General features: G+C 44.8%; 1 protein-coding gene across 3 annotated transcripts in view; it reads left to right on the plus strand.

The window, feature by feature from the left end:
• VASH2 (vasohibin 2) overlaps window positions 1-17245 on the plus strand; it is a 39758-nt gene extending 22513 nt beyond the window's left edge. For 2 of the 3 annotated variants that reach the window (XM_028724674.2, XM_028724675.2), the window contains exons 6-9: window positions 3302-3683; window positions 4230-4345; window positions 5618-5656; window positions 12818-17245. In XM_028724674.2, the coding sequence (XP_028580507.2) occupies window positions 3302-3683; window positions 4230-4345; window positions 5618-5656; window positions 12818-12890 (610 nt within the window). In that variant the 3' untranslated portion in view covers window positions 12891-17245. The remainder of the gene's footprint in view (window positions 1-3301; window positions 3684-4229; window positions 4346-5617; window positions 5657-12817) is intronic. The other variant, XM_028724677.2, reaches the window with a different exon arrangement.
• Window positions 17246-17523: the final 278 nt, after the last annotated feature.

Raw genomic sequence — 17523 nt, forward strand, 5'->3', positions numbered from 1 at the left:
CCATATCCATTTGGTGTTTGGTTGTTGTTTTTTTAAATGAAGATTTTGGTCCTGCACCAGAGAGTGATATAATTTCACTATCTTGATCTGCTGCTTGCTTTGGTGGAGACTGGCTCTATACCTCCCTCAAACTAGGAACTAGGAAAACTCTATAGGCCCCCATAGCTATTAGGAGCACAGTCATGCTTCTCCCCCACCCCCAATCCAAAACATACACAATAGCAATGAAATTCTGGAATTCTGATATAGAGGTTTTGTGCAACACCTCCAAATGTCTGTGTATGTGTGTATATATGTACACCCATCTTGGTGGATACGATATGATACGATAATCTTTATTGTCATTGCCCCATACAGAACAATGAAATTGAAAAAATCTACATCAGACATTCAAAAACCAACAAGCCTGCTATCCCAGCCTGGTTAATCCCCTAAAAAATCTGATACCCCATAATTAAATACAATATACTCCCACAGAGACTACCTTACACTGCGTTTAAAACCAAAATCGCATTTGGATAAAAACTGTTTCTCAGGCGGCTAGTCCTAGTCTTTATAACTCTGTACCTTCTTCCAGAAGGCAGAAGCTGAAAGAGATCATTTCTGGGTTGCGTACTATCCTGCACTATCTCTGCAGCTTTCTTATGACACCTGAGGTAATCCACCACATGTGTGGAGATCCTGAGAGAACAGTTATTCTGAACTGAGAGGTGTGGCGATAGAACCCACTGAAACATCAACACACACATATGGTGCTCACCCCAAAAAATGTGCTAAAGAGCTTCCACATCAGTGGTGACTAGGGGTGCATAACTCCTTCTTTTTACTTTGCGGACTTTCTGTGCAATGGGGAACCTCTGTGGAAAAAGGACAGGTTAGCGTTTTGATGTGGATGATGTTATGTGGATGACGGGAGCAGCCTCCAAGCATGAGCTGTATCAATTCCACAACAAACTCCTGCCTGGAAGTGGGCGTGTTTTTGCTTCTGATTTGATGTCGGATCAAGCCTTGTAGGTCTATCAATAACCTTAAGTGACAGAAGGAGGAAGGGAGTGTTTGTCAAGCTATGGCATATCCTGCATTCCATGTAGCCTTTGCTGAAAGGATCAGTAGGAGCGATGTTGGAAAACCATGACTGCAAATATTGCGGATGCCTATAAATTGGTACTGACGTATCCTAAAATGATATTGTGCTAGCAGCGATGCATAAAAAATAGTGTGCACATGACACATATTGATCTGGATAAAAAAGTCTGCTGAAAAGTCCTTCCATTTTTAAGCACTTTCCTGGCACCTCGGGAGTTCATGTTTATGTGAGAATGCAATGGAGGGCAGGCTTTTCTCAGCTGAGTTCCATGCCATTTCAGTTAGACAAAGCCTATTGTTGTTGTTTTTCATTTTGCAAAGGCGTTTTGCAATGTTGGGAGTGATGGAAATGCTTTAGCTCCAGCTCCTGAGTTCACTTTTTTGTATCCTTAGGTTGTACCCTGAGTGTCATAATTATCCAGACCCTTAGCTGGGATAATTACTTGGGGAAATATTGTGTGGGTGAAAAGAGGTTGTGCAGAGTGTTTTAACAGTACAATCCTTCCTGAGCAAATATACATGGATGTTAAAAGGCTCTGGGTTCCCTGGGACTTGCTCTCTACAAAATCCATTTAAGACTGCAGCCCAGTCATCTTGTTAACTTCGAATTCTAAAAAGATGAATAGAGCTTCAGATCAGAATTTGGCACTCATAGAAGCTGCTTTCAAAAAGGAACAGTTCCTTTGCAAACCCCTTTGAGATTAAAGGCAGATAGTAGTTTACAGAGGTTGCATACAGACCATGCATTTAAAGCACACATGCCCCACAGAATCCTGGGAACTGTAGTTCACCCCTCACAGGTCCCAGCATCCTTGACAAACTACAGTTCCCAGAATTCTTTGGGTGGTGGAGGAATGTGCTTTAAACCTATGCCATGTGCAGCTGAGGCTTAAAAGTAGTTTGGCAAGGACAATGGAGCCACACTATACACATAAAGGACCCACACTATGCTTGTGTCTGTGTCTTGTTTTAGACTGTTGTGATATTCTACTTTAAATGGTTGTAATGCACCACGGGACCTTTCGGGCAGGAAATACATAGAAAATAATAATAATTTTTAAAAATAATCTTTTGTCCCACAGCGTCTGTTAAACTGTTTTTGCAGGTTTCATTTATACTGTTTCATACTTTTATAAAACCTGTTTAAGCAGAGGTGAAAGAACTACCTGTGAGGGACAATCCCTTTCTTGAAACTGCTTTCCACACTCCATTAACCAACTGCTCCGAAGTGTTTCCAATTAGGTTGGAGAATATACATCTCTCAGAACTGATGGAGTGATTGTTGCTCTTGAGACCCCTCTGAACATTTTGTACTTTATAGAACAAACACCATCTTTATAAACTTCCTTCCTTTTTTCACTTTACGTACGCTGTGATCTTGAGTCCTTTCAGCAGAAGGCTAGGGCTGACTCAAGCGTTTTGGCAACTGAGGTATAAAACCCAAGTACTGACCCCTCATATAGTTATAAATTGAGTGATACCATCTCTTTAATGGTGGTTAAGATTTGCTGCGAAACTGCCTAAATTGGTTGCCCTGTAGAAGGTACCGTAATTGGCTCCATTACACACACATTTCATGTATTGTAGAAGATTACAAGTTCAATCTCTGACATACCCACTTAAAAGGATCCTCGATAGTAGTGCTTGGAAAACCCTTGTGTCTTGGTGGCAGAGGCCTTGCTAATTGGAATAGATAATACAGGGCTAGAATGACCAATGGTTGCATTCAGATATCACAATAAAACATGGCTTATCATAATAGGAACAACCCTAGGAAAGCACTGGTATTATACACTCCTTTCCTTTCCTTTCTTCTCCTCCCCACCATCACAGCAACACAGAAGAGTTTGAAAGCATTCACTTCTGGTTTTATTCTAACTACAGTTTGTAATGCCATCTGACACAAGCCAGCTACAAGCCGTGGGTTATGAAGATGGTTTGTTTCAACAAAACACAGTTGAGAGGTGAACCATCGTTTGGATGTAATGCTAAACTGTGGTTAGCTGAAATGGCTTCTGATCTCTTGGTTACAGTAGGAAGGAGAGTGTATGAGCTCAAGGCTCACCTAGGTTTGTTCCTACTGCAACAAACCATAGTTGATCATGATGTCTGAACACAGTACAATATAGGCAAATGTTATATGTGTATCACATTCTGCATTGAAAACATTTCTCTCAACAGATGGTCTTTGTTGCCTTGACGCTAGCCTTGCCAGATACTTAACCAATGGGCAGCCTTCAGTGGAACGATTCCCAATCAGTTTTAAATCCCATTTCTCAGGGAACAATTTTCATCATGTGGTGCTTGGAATTTATTTCAATGGTCGATATGGATCTCTGGGCATGAGCAGAAGATCGGAGCTGATGGACAAGCCTTTGATTTTCCGAACTCTGAGTGACCTCATCTTTGAATTTGAAGAGTCCTACAAAAAGTATTTACACTCTGTGAAAAAAGTAAAAATTGGATTGTATGTCCCCCATGAACCACACAGCTTTCAGCCCATCGAATGGAGGCAGTTGGTGCTCAATGTGTCAAAGATGGTGAGGTCAGAGATAAGGAAAGAGCTGGAGAAATATGCCAGAGATATGAGAATGAAGGTATGTGCCCATTTTGTGTGATGCCTGGAGATGATGTGTGTGCGTGTGTGCAAGGGAGCAAGAGAGAGGCAATTACATATAAAACAATTTTAAAAAACACTGACGACAATAAAGTATATAAAACCAATTTCATATCTAATACAGATACTGACTGGAACAACAATCTGCACTTAGAAGGCTTCTTGAAACAGGAAAGTCTTCAACAGACCCCTAAAATAAACCATATTTTATGGTGTATAAATGCTGAATGATAGCTCTCCTTTAAGTCTTTATATTAAGGGGATCCACCAAAAAGAGCACAACTAAAGCAAATAAGCAGAGTCCATAGAAGGCTGAATCACAAGCCAGCAGCAGATACATTCAAAGAACCCCAAAATACCCCATTGTCTTTGTCAGAGTAATCTATAACAGAATGGAGAAGAAAACCTTCAGCTGTGTTAAACCACAATGCAGTTTCATAAATGAAAGGTGCACTTTCTCTCCTATCCAACAATGAATGACTTGCCAGGGAAAACTTTTCTTAACCCACCCATTTCCCTCTTTCAGATTTTGAAGCCCGCAAGTGCCCATTCTCCAGTCAAGCAGCGAACACGGGGGAAGTCCCTCTCCCCCCGAAGAAGACAAACCAGCCCTCAGAGGCGGGCCTGCCGAAGAGACAAATCGTGAGTATAGTCATGTTGAGTTTTGCACTGCTGACTGGGTCAGATATTTGTGGTGAATATGACCTCCAATGCTTTTCAGGCTATATTCTGACCTGGGAAACCCTGAGCTTCCTTGGAAACTTCTCAGGTGTCCTCAAACAGAAGTAGTGGTAGAAAAATCTTTGCTGGAAGACGGCTTGCCTATTATTTAAGATTTAAAGTGCATTGCTTGCCTTCCTTCCATAATGGAATTTATGTTGAAAAACTCAGGTGGTTTCCCATCCTAGCACTGAATGGCTGAACTTCAGCAAGTTTGCTTTATCCTATACCTTCAGACCAAACCTCTCCTCTACAACATGCAAATCCAGAGGAGCAGGGAAGACTATTTTAGGGGTGAGGTGGGCAGAAGTTAGACTTGGTTCTGCTGATGGATCTCTAGGGAATTAGCTGTAGATCAGGAAGAGTTTCTGAGTCCCAGTCATATACTAGCCATGAGCTCAGATACTGAGGTATTTATTGTCCCTCATTTCTGCCCCACCTTGCTTGCATCATTGAACCCAAGGCGGGTTCTGACCAGGCCTGGATATGTTTAGCTTCAGCAAGGTGGTGGCCTCACAGCCTGCATGCTGACTATGTAGCTAAAGCATGGTTGCTGACAAATTAGGAGGCATCAGCCTGCTTGGGTGCACTCCAAGGTTTGCTGGAGTCATATATATGAAAAACCTAGGAGGCAAGTGCCTTTCCCAAAACAGCCCAGTGAGGACTCGACATGCTCAGTGGCCACAGAATGAGAAGCGTCTGTTGTGGGTGGAAAATTGGGGATGTGTGAGAGGGCGAATGGAATGGAGTTCCTGGATGGTTGAAACAATGAATGGGTGCATTCCACAGCACCATTTTGTTGCTGTTCTGAGTTGTTTAATAATAGCAACAACAGAAAGCTCCCCACACTGCAATGTTCCACAGCAGATAGATCTTCTGAAAACCAAACTTGACTGAACACCAAACTTGGTTGCAACTTAATGCTTTTCTTAAAATGGTGCCTGAAGTTGAAACTGCTTGAGTTTAGTTACACTTCAAACCTAACCTAATTTAATTGTCATAGAGAGAGAGGAGGAGAGATTAAGATTGAAATTTCAGCCCTGTGCACAATCACTTGGGCGTAAGGCCTACTAAAAAGAATGGGCCTTACTTCTAAGTATACATGCCTGGGACTATGCTGAATGTAGCACATGTAGTGGATTTAAAGCAAAAATATGCATCCCACAGCAGATTCTGCTTTCTTGATCTTTTTAGGCAGAAACTGAATCCTATCCAACGGACTGGAGTCTTCAGGTATCACGTGACATCACAGGTTTTCAGAGCGAGAACGTTCAGGTGTTAGGAAGAAAGAGGAAATCAGATATAGCCTTAATTTCTAAGACGAAAAATGCCAGGCAGCTTGTCTTGAAGTTGTACCCTCTGACTTAAAAACCCTTATCGCTGCTTTCTCTGGAGAACTGGAGTCAGCACCTGACATCCTTGGCTAGCTGCCAGGGCCTATGGCTGATGCCAGTCCTGAGCCCCCTTGAATTATTTTTCAGGCCCAGCGCCAGGCTGCCAGATATAGCCATGTTCCAATTTCCCACAATGCACCTAACCTAGCATTGTTCTAGTAAACTGAAAGGGTGACTAGACCCAGCTGGCTAATACAGGTTAGAGCATTGCCAGGTATGCCCGCTGTTAAAGGAGCAATGCCATAGCTACGCGGAGGGAGGGGGAGGGGAGGGGAGGGCTAGCCGGTTTTATTTGATGGGTGAAGGCTCCAGAGGGGCACCACTGAGGCTCCCAACCTGTGTGCTTGTGCAAATGCACGCAGTGTGCGTGTGCCAAACCGGGTCTTTGACGTGGGTGAAATAAAGCCTAGTTTCGCCCCTGCATCAGATGACGTTTTGCTCAGGTCCCCTTCAAACCCTACCCAGATCCTTGGGGTCTTTGCAGAGGTGAGAAGAAGACATTCTGTATGTGCTTAAAGGCTCCCTTCTTACATTTTACACCATATGTTTCAGGTCTAAGGCACTGGATTGAAATGAATCTTGAACGGAGGCAGGGTGCCTTTGAGGGATTTGGGGTGTGCCAAAGCGGGTTCTGTTCAAGGCTGCGCAAGTTGAAGCGGGCAACCCTGAAGCACTTTGTGGTGCTTTGGCGATCCAGACATTTTTAAAATGCTGTGTACAAGTTAAAATGTGTCTCTTAAGTTTACAATACAAGGACAATCTCAGGGTACAGGGGCTTTGCAAGAGCGAAACTCTTGTACAGTGGTGCCCCGCAAGACGAATGCCTCGCAAGACGGAAAACCCACTAGACGAAAGGGTTTTCCGTTTTGGAGGTGCTTCGCAAAACGAATTTCCTATGGGCTTGCTTCGCAAGACGAAAATGTCTTGCGAGTTCCTGCAGGGTTTTTTCCCCTTCCCTCCCCTTTTTCCCAAGCCGCTAAGCCGCTTATCAGCTGATCTGCTAAGCCACTAAGCCGCTTAACAGCTGATCCGCTAAGCCGCTTAACAGCTGATCACTAAGCCGCTTATCAGCTGATCCGCTAAGCCGCTTAACAGCTGATCCACTAAGCCGCTTAACAGCTGATCGCTAAGCCGCTTATCAGCTGATCCGCTAAGCCCGCTAAGCCGCTAATAGCGCTAATCCGCTAAGCCGCTAATGGGCTTGCTTTGCAAGACGAAAAAACTGCAAGACGAAGAGACTCGCGGAACGGATTCTTTTCGTCTTGCGAGGCACCACTGTATTATGTATTAAGGATATTTTTGACCAGCTGATCCCAGGGCAGGCTACAACATCCCTTAAACCAAACAGCAATCTACACTTAGATAAATTAAATGGCAAGTAGAATTTCCAGCACACCCAAAGCAGCAGTGGAGTAAGATCCCCAAATGCTTGGAGAAACAGACATATTTCGACCTACACTGAAATGTTAGCAATGCTGGGGCTGGTCATATTTCAGGGGACACCTGAAGGGTGCCAGGTTGCAGAAGGCTGCAACCTGTGATTATTGTGATGCGATTGAGCCACAGTAAGCCTCGGCCTTGCTCACTTCCCTCTGCCGCACTCCTAGTCTGGTGAGGTTTTCCTTGCAAGTTGGTTTGTTTCAAAGCTGTAGCAAAGTGAACACAAGGCAAATATCCATGTTGGAGGAGGAGGAGGCAAAAGGGAAAGGGAAACTGTATAAGCCTGGGACTCACTGAGGTTTGTTCTGGCCCTTCCGTGTCTTGTTAAATGATGGTTTAGAATGACATCCGAATGTGTCCGTTAGGTCCATAATGCGTATGATAGTTGCATTTTAAGTAAGTCTGTGGAGGGGTCTCTTTGCAGTTTCTTAACAGTGAAAAGTGTCACTAGACTGTCTCTCTAAATATACCCCAATGTTCCTCGCAGCTGTTGAATTAACCACACACTTCTATTTTCTCCACAAATTCATACTATCGCTGCACCACCAGCATTCTTGGGGGCCTCTCGGTAGGAGTGCCTGGCCTCATTTAGTGTCTGGATAATTATAGTTGTCAGAGGTTGCAAATCTCTGTGCGAGCTCCTTCTTCCTGCCTCATCGTGCCTACTTTAGGGGAGTATTTTAATCTCCCTGTTTCTGTGGCTGTTTCCACAGTTGCTAGGGTGGCACAAGTGTTCAAGGGGGAGGTGTGTGTTTGACTAAGATGTGTCAGCTCAGCAGGCCTCTCTGGAGCGCCAACTGCTGGGCCAAACGCCAGGTGCACTGTTGCTAGCTCCTTCCCTGCTTTTAAATTTCTCCCAGGACAGGGGCAAGGGAAATTGAAATCCATCCCTTGGCACACTCATGGGTTGCAGCACTTCTGGCCCACAGGTAGGCTGGTCAGCAGCAGGGTCAGAACTCCAGAATAGTGTGTGACTTAGTTCAGCCTTTGTGAACCTGGGGTGCAACTCCCAACAGCAGCTCTCTAAATGTTCCTGGACTACAGTTCCCATCATCCCTGTCCATTGGGCATACTGGTTGGGGCTGATGGTAGTTGTAGTCCAAAACAGCTAGAGCAGTGTTTCCCGAACTTGGGCCTCCAGGTGTTTTTTGAACTACAGCTCCCATCATTCCTAGCTAGCAGGACCAGTGGTCAGGGATAATGGGAATTGTAGTCCCTGAACAGCTGGAGACCCAAGTCTGGGAAACACTGAGCTAGATGGTGAAGACTTTCTAGTTCTTAGAGGTAAACATGATAGGATCCTATGGCGTATTTAAAGTTTTAACACAGTTTTGGAGTAGGATGAGCTTGAGGATCATGAGCAAGGATGGGGAACCTGTGGCTTCGTAAAATGTTGTTGGGGACTTCAGCTCCCATCTGTCACAATAGCCAGTTGGGCCAATAGGGAGGGGTGGTGGGAACTGGAGTCCAACATCTGGAGGGTTCCCCACCCTTGATCATGAGGATTGCTTTGCTGGGATGGTCAAAAGGTCCATTTCACCCAGAATTCTCTTTCTGATGGCGGCCAGCAAAATTCCTCTGGGAGACTCATAAGGGGACTCTGAAGGCAGCAGTTCAGTAGTGTTGTGATTTACACAAAGGCCCACCAATCGCCTCTGTGCAAATCCGGCTTCTATGAAAGCTACAAAAAATAGTTCTTCTCTAATTTCATTTGAGCATGAAAGATGTACAAGTGTTTAAAAGGTACTGAGTACACTGGACTTGCCACTTGAATGATAAACTTCTGAACGCAGCCTGTAATTTTCCGTCTACACCCCGACCGAAAGGAAGTGAAAGTAGACCCAACTACGTTTGGTTTTGCTCACTTTCATCTCACGCCTCTCTTACACATCCTCTCTCTTTCTGTTCTCCTTCCCCTTTGAAATGTGTAAGCTCCTTGGAGCAGGGATCTAGTGCTCTTGGAGGCAGCAATGCGTCTGAATACCTGTTGCTGGAAGCAGCAGGAAGGGAGAATGTTCTTGTGCTTGGGTCCTACTTGCCCGTTTCCTGTGGACATCTAGTTGACCACTGTGAGAATAGGATGTTGGGCTAGATAGATGGGCCATTGCAGCAGGCTCTTCTTACGTTATAAGCCAAATATTATAACAAATAATGTTATAAGCCAAATCTCATAATGGGGCTAGTTTTTAATTTCCGGATACCTGATACATCAGAGTGGCTTCAAATTCCTAATCGGATGGTAATCATTTTCAAGCTGCCTCCTTCAGGCCCCTTAACCCAGAGGGAAAATCCTTTAAATGTAATGGGATTACTCTAGCAAAATTAATTAGGAGGATGCTGTTTCAACTCCTGGTTCCCTTCACTGATGCAGCTAAAATAATGAATGTCTACCAAAGTTGCTTTGCCTCTTTATTTATGATTTTTTTCTTACTTGGGCACGCTAATTAAATCTGATCAAGTGACAAGGTAGGAAACAGGCCCTCAGTCAGCACTTTACCCACCTTCCCCTGGGCTGCATAATTTCATTGGCAAGGGCTGAATAAAAGACTTGGCATTCCCCACGGGGAAGCTTCACCTTCTTAATGGAGTGCTGTGATTAGTCAATGCCTTTTGTCAACAATTAGATTACGTAAGCCTCTTTCGGGGCCAACATTCACTTCACCATTTTTTGAAAACCCAAGTACTGTACAAAACTCGGTAAGCCTCTTATCAGAAACTTTTGTGGAGTCCCCTGTAGCAAATGGGGATCAGGAGGCCTTTAATGCCCCTTCCTTGCCCCTGGCTGCCAGACAGCCCTGTAGGAAACCAGCTACACCTTCTGGCCTTATCTGGTATTTGTTGCCAAGACCTTGCGAGCCCACAGCCTCTTCCCTGCCTCCCCATGCAAGGAGGGACTTGGGGTTGCCCAATTAATAACTAGATCTTAGGATCCTGGACCCGCACATCTTGCAATTCCAGCCAATACTTTATAATTTACTCAGAGTATCTCTGCTCTGCAGCAGCTTCCTGGTCTTTACTAACGTTGATATTGAATTCCAAGTTGTAAAGACTGGAGTTAAACACCTCTGATGCTAAACTCCAGGCTTCTCTATATTTCATCCTGTCCCGCTGCTTTCCACTGCGGAAAACTGTTCTTTAGCGCTCAGTCAGAGCAAACAGCCATTTGGGTTTTATCTGGATTGATGTTTCCTCCTGTTTAGCACTAAAGAGCAGGAGGCTGCATGAAAAAGCGCCTGCAGCTGCTAGGTTACCGTGTGCGCCAGCTGTTAGACAGGGAGGCTAAGCAGACTAAACAGAGCCCTGCTGTGCCTCCAGTCTCCTTGGGGCTTCCTCTGCCCTCTTTGGGCTCTGGGGAGAGCCTCCTTGTGAGCCATGAAGACTCTCCATCTCTCTCCCACCATTTCCTGGTTTGAATTGATCTATTTATTTATTTCCTGGTGCCACAAGTATATGTGGCCATGCGCAAGTTGATAGCACATAAGTGGGAGAGGAGACACCTGTATATACTGAAAGTTGGGTTTGCAAGCTCTTAATGCTTGATGGTGCTTATATACCAAGCACAAGAGGAGCTTGCTGGATCAGGCCCCAACATCCTGTTTTCACAGTGGCCAAGCAGTTGCCCATGCAAGGACATGAGCGCAGCAGCACTCTGCCCACCAACTGGTATTCTGGCCGCAGAAATAAAAGGTTGCTGCCACTTTGTCCAACATGGAGTGAGACAATTTAGTATAGCAACTTCGATTGCTTGAGGCTTGGTACCTGTGTACCTGTCAGGAACGGCTGAAAGTGGGGGTAGAGACCTCTCATGAACTGGGAGTCATTGGATTCCGTTCCGTTTTCAGTCTGTGTGTTCTGATTTAACTCCTCGGCTTCATGGTTATAAAACCAGGCAACGTTCTTCTGTTATTAATCTTGAGAACTGGAAGTAACAGCAGCCTCCAGCTGCAGCTGCTTGGAAAATGTCACTTAGCAGAATCGATTATCTTCACATTTGATTCCAAGTGAAGTTTTGGAAATGCATGCTTTGGGAGTGCCACAGCAAAGTGAGCTTCTGCTTAGATTGGGTTTGTTATGTAAGGTGGAAAATATGTTTCCCCCCCCCAACCTTCTTTGCTGCAATTTGACTGGAAGCTATTGCATGTCTAGGAATGATGACCCTGTGTTCTTCCTGATGAAAAAAATTGCAAACAGGGTGGGAGAACCTTGGCCCTCTGTTGGCCTCTAGCTTCCATTGGCCTCAGCCAGCATGGCCGATGGTCAGAGATGACTGGAATCATAAACCAGCAACATCTGTAGGGCCACAGCTTCCCCTCTCCTGATTTACAACATCAGTGCCTATCTGACAAGTTATGTGCATGTGAGTGATTGTTATGACTATGTATACCTATTTATAATCTCATATGAGAAGGATAAATCACATATGCAACTCAGGCATCAATGTTGTGGAAGTGGTACCTCAGGTTAAGTACTTAATTCGTTCCAGAGGTCCATTCTTAACCTGAAACTGTTCTTAACCTGAAGCACCACTTTAGCTAATGGGGCCTCCTCCTGCCGGTACTATTTCTGGGTTAGTGGAGTCTGTAACCTGAAGCGTAAGTAACCTGAAGCGTATGTAACCCATGGTACCACTGTAGAAGTAAGGCATTTAAAACGTCATATGGGGTGCCATTTGGTCTAGGGCTTTGTGCTCAAATCCTTCTTGCAGTTTCCCCATAGGCATCTTGTTAGGCCACTGTGAGAACAGGATGCTGGACTAGATCATATAATTGTAGAGCTGGAAGGGACCCAAGAGTCATTTAGACCAACCTCCTGCAATGCAGGAATCTCAGCCACAGCATCCATGACAGATGGCCACCCAACCTCTGCTTAAAAATAATAGCCATTTGAAGATGGCTATCATATCTCCTCTTATCCAAGCTAAACATACCCAAGGTGAGCCATTGGGTTGATACAGAAGACTCCTTGTGTTCTTATTAATACCCAAAGCTGCCGTTATAATCCATTCTCACTGGGAGATGCGGTTTGGTAGAAATGTCAGAGATGTGTAGTGAATCAGAGCATCCTGTGAAGATTGGTCAGGGATGATGGGAGTTGTAGTCCAACAACAACAAAATCAGCTGGAGAGCCACCACACTGGCTACCCCAGATTTAGATGGACACAATAGCCTCCTGCTGGTGGTATAGACTGGAAGACCACAGGAGCACTCTCACATTAATAAACAACTTGGTGACGCTTGGTGTTTAGGAATGGCGGTTCATTACTCACTACCTGAAAACACCACCACCATACATTTAAAGTACTCATCTACCACTTTAGGAGTCATGGCGAATCCTGGGAACTGTAGTTCGTTATGGGTGCTGAGAATTGTAGGGCTGAGAGGTCACATCTTCTTTGAAAAAAAAATTCACGGTTGTTTTAGTGCAATAAGAGTGGTTTTTTAAATGTTTGGTGTGGATATGACTTTCAGATACAACTCTGAAACGCTGTTGGCAGTGGTCTCATCCTAGGGAAATCTAATCATTTGCTTTTGAACATCTCCTCTCCCCTTCTTGATTCTAGGCCCGCTGCGCTGGATAAGAAAGTGAGCGAGCTCTCAACACTGAACGATGTCGGCTACCAGCTCCGCATCTGACAAAGCCAGAAGCCAAACGAGACAGCTTCCAGGGTGCTTCTTCCTGAATTTTACCCTGCGATCTATGGACAAAGGGGTGGAAAGAGGGAGCTGCGACTATTTATTATGAACATGAGGATTTTATTTAAGATCCTATGAATTAGGGGTCTTAGTAGTGACAGTGGTGGGGTTTTTTATTTTTATGTTTTATTTTTCAATTCGTGAAGTGGGAATCAAGGAAAAGGGGGAACGGGGGAAACTGGTTTTTTTTTGTCTACAATAATGTTGTTACTCTCCATCAAGCTGAAAAGGGGAGAGGTGATGTGGTTGTGTGGCTTTGGTCGTCGTCCCCGGTCTGGATTGAAATAATTGTTTCCGTCGTGGCTGTTTTGCATTGGAGCTCGGAGCGTTGTGTGGTGTCTGTAGGGTTTTAGAAACCGGCTACGATGAAAGTATATCCCCCCGCGGCGTTGGAAAGGGCTGGGGTGTGGTCGGTTGCTTGCAAGTCAAAGGAAGCCATAGTCCAGCGGGAACTTTCGTTGCACGACTTCCATTGGAATTAACGGGATCTGAGCAACCCCCTCCCCATTTCAGTGGAGCTCAATGGAAGAGGAAGAGGCCAGCAGGCTATTTGTCTCTCCGGTCTGGTGTTTAAATGTGACATTCAGCAATAAAAACAACAAGAGCAGCAGTCCGGAAAAATTATGCGAGTGGCTTTTTCCTCTCTACGGAATATCAATATTACCTCAAGAATCTTGACAATAGATATGCAAAGCTGACAGTATTTTGATTTTATAATGGATTTGTACTGTGTTCCCAGCTTTTCTGGTAGCAGAACATTCACTGGGCCCTTTCTGACCCCACCTCCTCCGCCTTACTCCCCGTATGTGCATGTGTGTGACAAAAGAAAGTATCATGATATGCAAGGGTTTTCTTAAGAGCTCTGAAGTCTTACAATTATTCTGTTAAGGATGCAGCTAACTGTTGAAGCAATTGTTTGCCTACCATAAGGGTAGCCAATGTGGTGATCTTCAGGTGTTCACTGACCATTCACCATGCTTGGATGGGATTTGCAGTCCAGACACACCTGGAGAGCATCATGCTGGCTTCACTTGCCTAACAAATGACTGATACCTGGTTTTTTTGTTTTTTAAAAAATAATGTTTTGAAAATATTTTGTGTCCGGCTATGCAGGGGTAGCCAGTGTAGTCGTGCCCTCCAGATGTTGTTGGATTATGGTGCCCATCAGCCCCAGCCAGCAGAGCCAATGGTCAAGGATGATGGGAGTTGTAGTCCAGCGATGCCTGGAGGGACCAAACCACGGCTACCCTTGGTCTTTAAGCACAAGTGGAATGGCCCAGCAGTTCTGGTGCGTATCTGCGAGCTGTCAGGTTTGCGTTTTGCTCTGTGCATGCAGGTGCACTGTCTTCTGTGCAATGGTGAGTCCTCTGCGCATGTGATGAGCATTCCCCATTATGCTTGGGGAGCATTCCCAAGGGAGAAAAGACTAGGGCGTCCGGCTTGTGCCACAGAGCCCCAGGGACCTTTGGATCACGCCGAAGAACCATAGATGGCTGTTTTGTACAGATGAGCCTTGTAGTGATAGTCATATCAGGTATGTGTGTTGAACATTCTTAAAAATAATGTCAGAATCTATGGGCTTCCCTCAAGAATGTACTCTTCTTCCTCTGTTTGTATGCCTGTAATATTATTATTAATAATAATTGTCTTCAAAAGGATGGACATTTCCAAGCTGATGATGTCTTGGCATCTTATATTAAGATCAGACATCCTGTATGCAGTTATGGCCAAAGTATTAGGGGAAAACAGCCATCTGCACGGAGTGCAGTCAGAGAAAAATGAATGAGGGAAGATACCCCTGGCCAAGGAATTGTCTTTTAGAATGCACCTTGCATTTGGACAAATGGGGTTTTATTTTTGCTTATTGTGGTTTGGAGAGGAGCAGGCTGCTGGATGACTGGCCTGATGCAGAATAACGCTCCTGGTCTTTTAAACACAGTTAAGAGATCTGTGGCTTCAGTCCAATACAGTCTTCCCTGGAATAAGCCCCATGGAATTTCATGGGTCTTTCTTCTGAGCCGACACGTCTTAAATTTGCATTGTCCTCAAACCTTATGCATGCTGACTTGGAGGTAAATCCCAAGTTCACGTGTAATAGGAGTGCAGCCTATGAGCAGGACACCCTCTGGCAAACTCTCTTCCTTTCTCACCTTTCCTATCGGATTTAATTTCCACCGGCTTTCCCCTTAAATAATGTTGATTGCATCCTGATGAATCAACATTATTTAAGGGGAAATGGCTTGCAAAAAAGTGTTTGTTAGCCAAACAGCACACACAAGTCTGCGCCAAGATGCTAGTGAATTTTTATGAGGATTTTCCCCCGCCCCTGAAAAACAATGCAAATTGCAGGAATGTAGAGAACTGAGTTTAAGATTGGGAAAATGAGAAAGGGAGAGAACCCTGATGTGGAACCAGGAGCATGGTGATAAGGGAAAGGAGGGAGAGCAATTGGCCTAAAGAAGGGATGAAGCGGTGGAAAGAAGCATGCCAGCTTTTACCCTCCTCCAGCTCTCTTAACTAAGGTTAAGAGATCAGCAGTGATGTGTCTGCACCAGATCTGTGTGATCATGGAAGAATCTCACATTCAAGGAAATGGCCAGGTGTGGCCAGGTGTATCGCAGGGCCTCACCGCAGTGTAGCCCCTGCTGAGAGCCAGCGGGTGGGAGAGGCTCAGTGGACTTCCTGCTTTGTGACTGTATTCCTGAAAAGCCTAGCCTTCCTCATCCAGTAGTCTTGGACTACAACTCCCATCAGCCTCAGCCAGCATGGCCTGTGACCAAGGACGATGGGAATTGTAGCCCAGGAAGATCTGGAGAGCATCCATGGATAAGGGCTGCCTTAGCCTCATTGGGCGTTCACACCAATGTGTGTAGGCTAAAAGTGGAGAGTGGGCAGGGGTGTGCACACGTATCCTGCCCCCGACACCCCCACATGCTCATGCATGCCCCGCTCCCAACATGCTGGCCTGGGCGAGCTCCGCATGAGATCTGCCCACGTTCTCCAAGCATGCTTAGAAGATCCTTTCAGATCTTCCATCTCAGCACAGAAGTTCTGAAGTGGACTCTGTGTGCTTGGGGAAGGCTGGAGCATGGCTTAGGTGCTCATCCTCCTGCCTGAATTCTCGTTTTTTAGCCCACACCCCTTCACCCTAAATGCCTGAAGAGGACTGCTGTCGAAAATCTAAAGGGCAGGGTTCCCCCCCCCCCAATAAGTGTTAAGTACCACTGAGGGCTGATTAATGTGACACTTTTCTTATTGCAGTGATTTTTTAGCAGTGAAATGCAGTGTTTGGATTTAAAAATAAAATAAAAAAGAGGCTGCGTGCCATACGAAGAGCTGGTTCACATGATTAAATGAACCAAGCTATGGCTTAGTGAGACCACCCGAGTGTGGGGGCTACGGGAGGAGTTTGCTGTTCCCTGATCATGCTGCGCCAAGGACAAATCTGCCACAGCTCATCGTTAGCGAGGCGTGAGCTTAACCACGGGTCCCTGTTTGGATGATGTGCTGCAACAAACCCTGCTTTGGCTCAGCACAGCAGTGGAAGACCAGGAAGCAGATTGGGTGCAAGCTTCTCTTGAGACCCCCATGCTTGTCTGGGCTTGCTAAGCCAGTCTGGCTTACTGTGCTGTGGGAACCAAGTCACATTCTGAGTCTGGATTTTCTCTCTGTTTTTTTCTAAAGTACTATAATGTATGTCTCTAATATATGTGAAGTGTTTGGGGCATGATCCATCATGAACTCTACTTGCATTAGTTCTTGAGATAAACACACCATTCAGGGTTTGCACCATCTATTTAAAGTACGTTCAGCACACACTGACCCCCCCTCCCCAAATAATCCTAGGAACCGTAGTTTTATTCTCATTGGGCTTTGGTTCCCCAAACCCTTAATAAACCAGTTTCCCAGGATTTATGGGGTGGAAGCTATGTGTTTTAAATGTGTGTTGGTTCTGCTTTATTTGTATGGTGTGAATCTGGACTTAGGCCCTCCCCTCCGCCCTAGTCCAAACCTCCTAATGAAACTTTTCTAATGTGGATGAATTATTTTGTATCCAGGCGTCATTTTCCTTACGTACAGATGAATCCTATTCTATCACAACACATACCTGCGATTTTGAAAACTTAGTAACTGTGATTTCAATGACTAGGTTTCTCTATTGCCATAATTTTTTGTCAAATGCTGTTCTGGGTGAGAAATGTGCATGATTTCTTTTTCTTTTTTTTGTTTTTCTCATCATTTGTATGTTTAGTGCAGCATGGAACTTTAATAAAATATCTTGGAAGTCTTGGGTTTTTTTATAGCCTCTTGTGATTTTTTTAAAAAAAAGAAACACAACTTATCCCACAGTGACAGAATTTGATGAGACACCAAATGGTCCTGATGCAGCTGAGCTGCATTTTTTTAATGCAGTAATTGTGCCAAGTATTTTATTTATTGAATGTCTATCCCGCCCTTCCTCCCAAAGGAGCCCAGAGCAGCAAACACAAAAACATTAAAACAATACAACAGGAAGAGGAACTAAATCCAGCTCTCCAACCAGGAGATCAGTGCGGTTACTGTTTTTTAAAAA

This window comes from Podarcis muralis, chromosome 3 (assembly GCF_964188315.1).
Source record: "Podarcis muralis chromosome 3, rPodMur119.hap1.1, whole genome shotgun sequence".
Taxonomy (NCBI): domain Eukaryota; kingdom Metazoa; phylum Chordata; class Lepidosauria; order Squamata; family Lacertidae; genus Podarcis; species Podarcis muralis.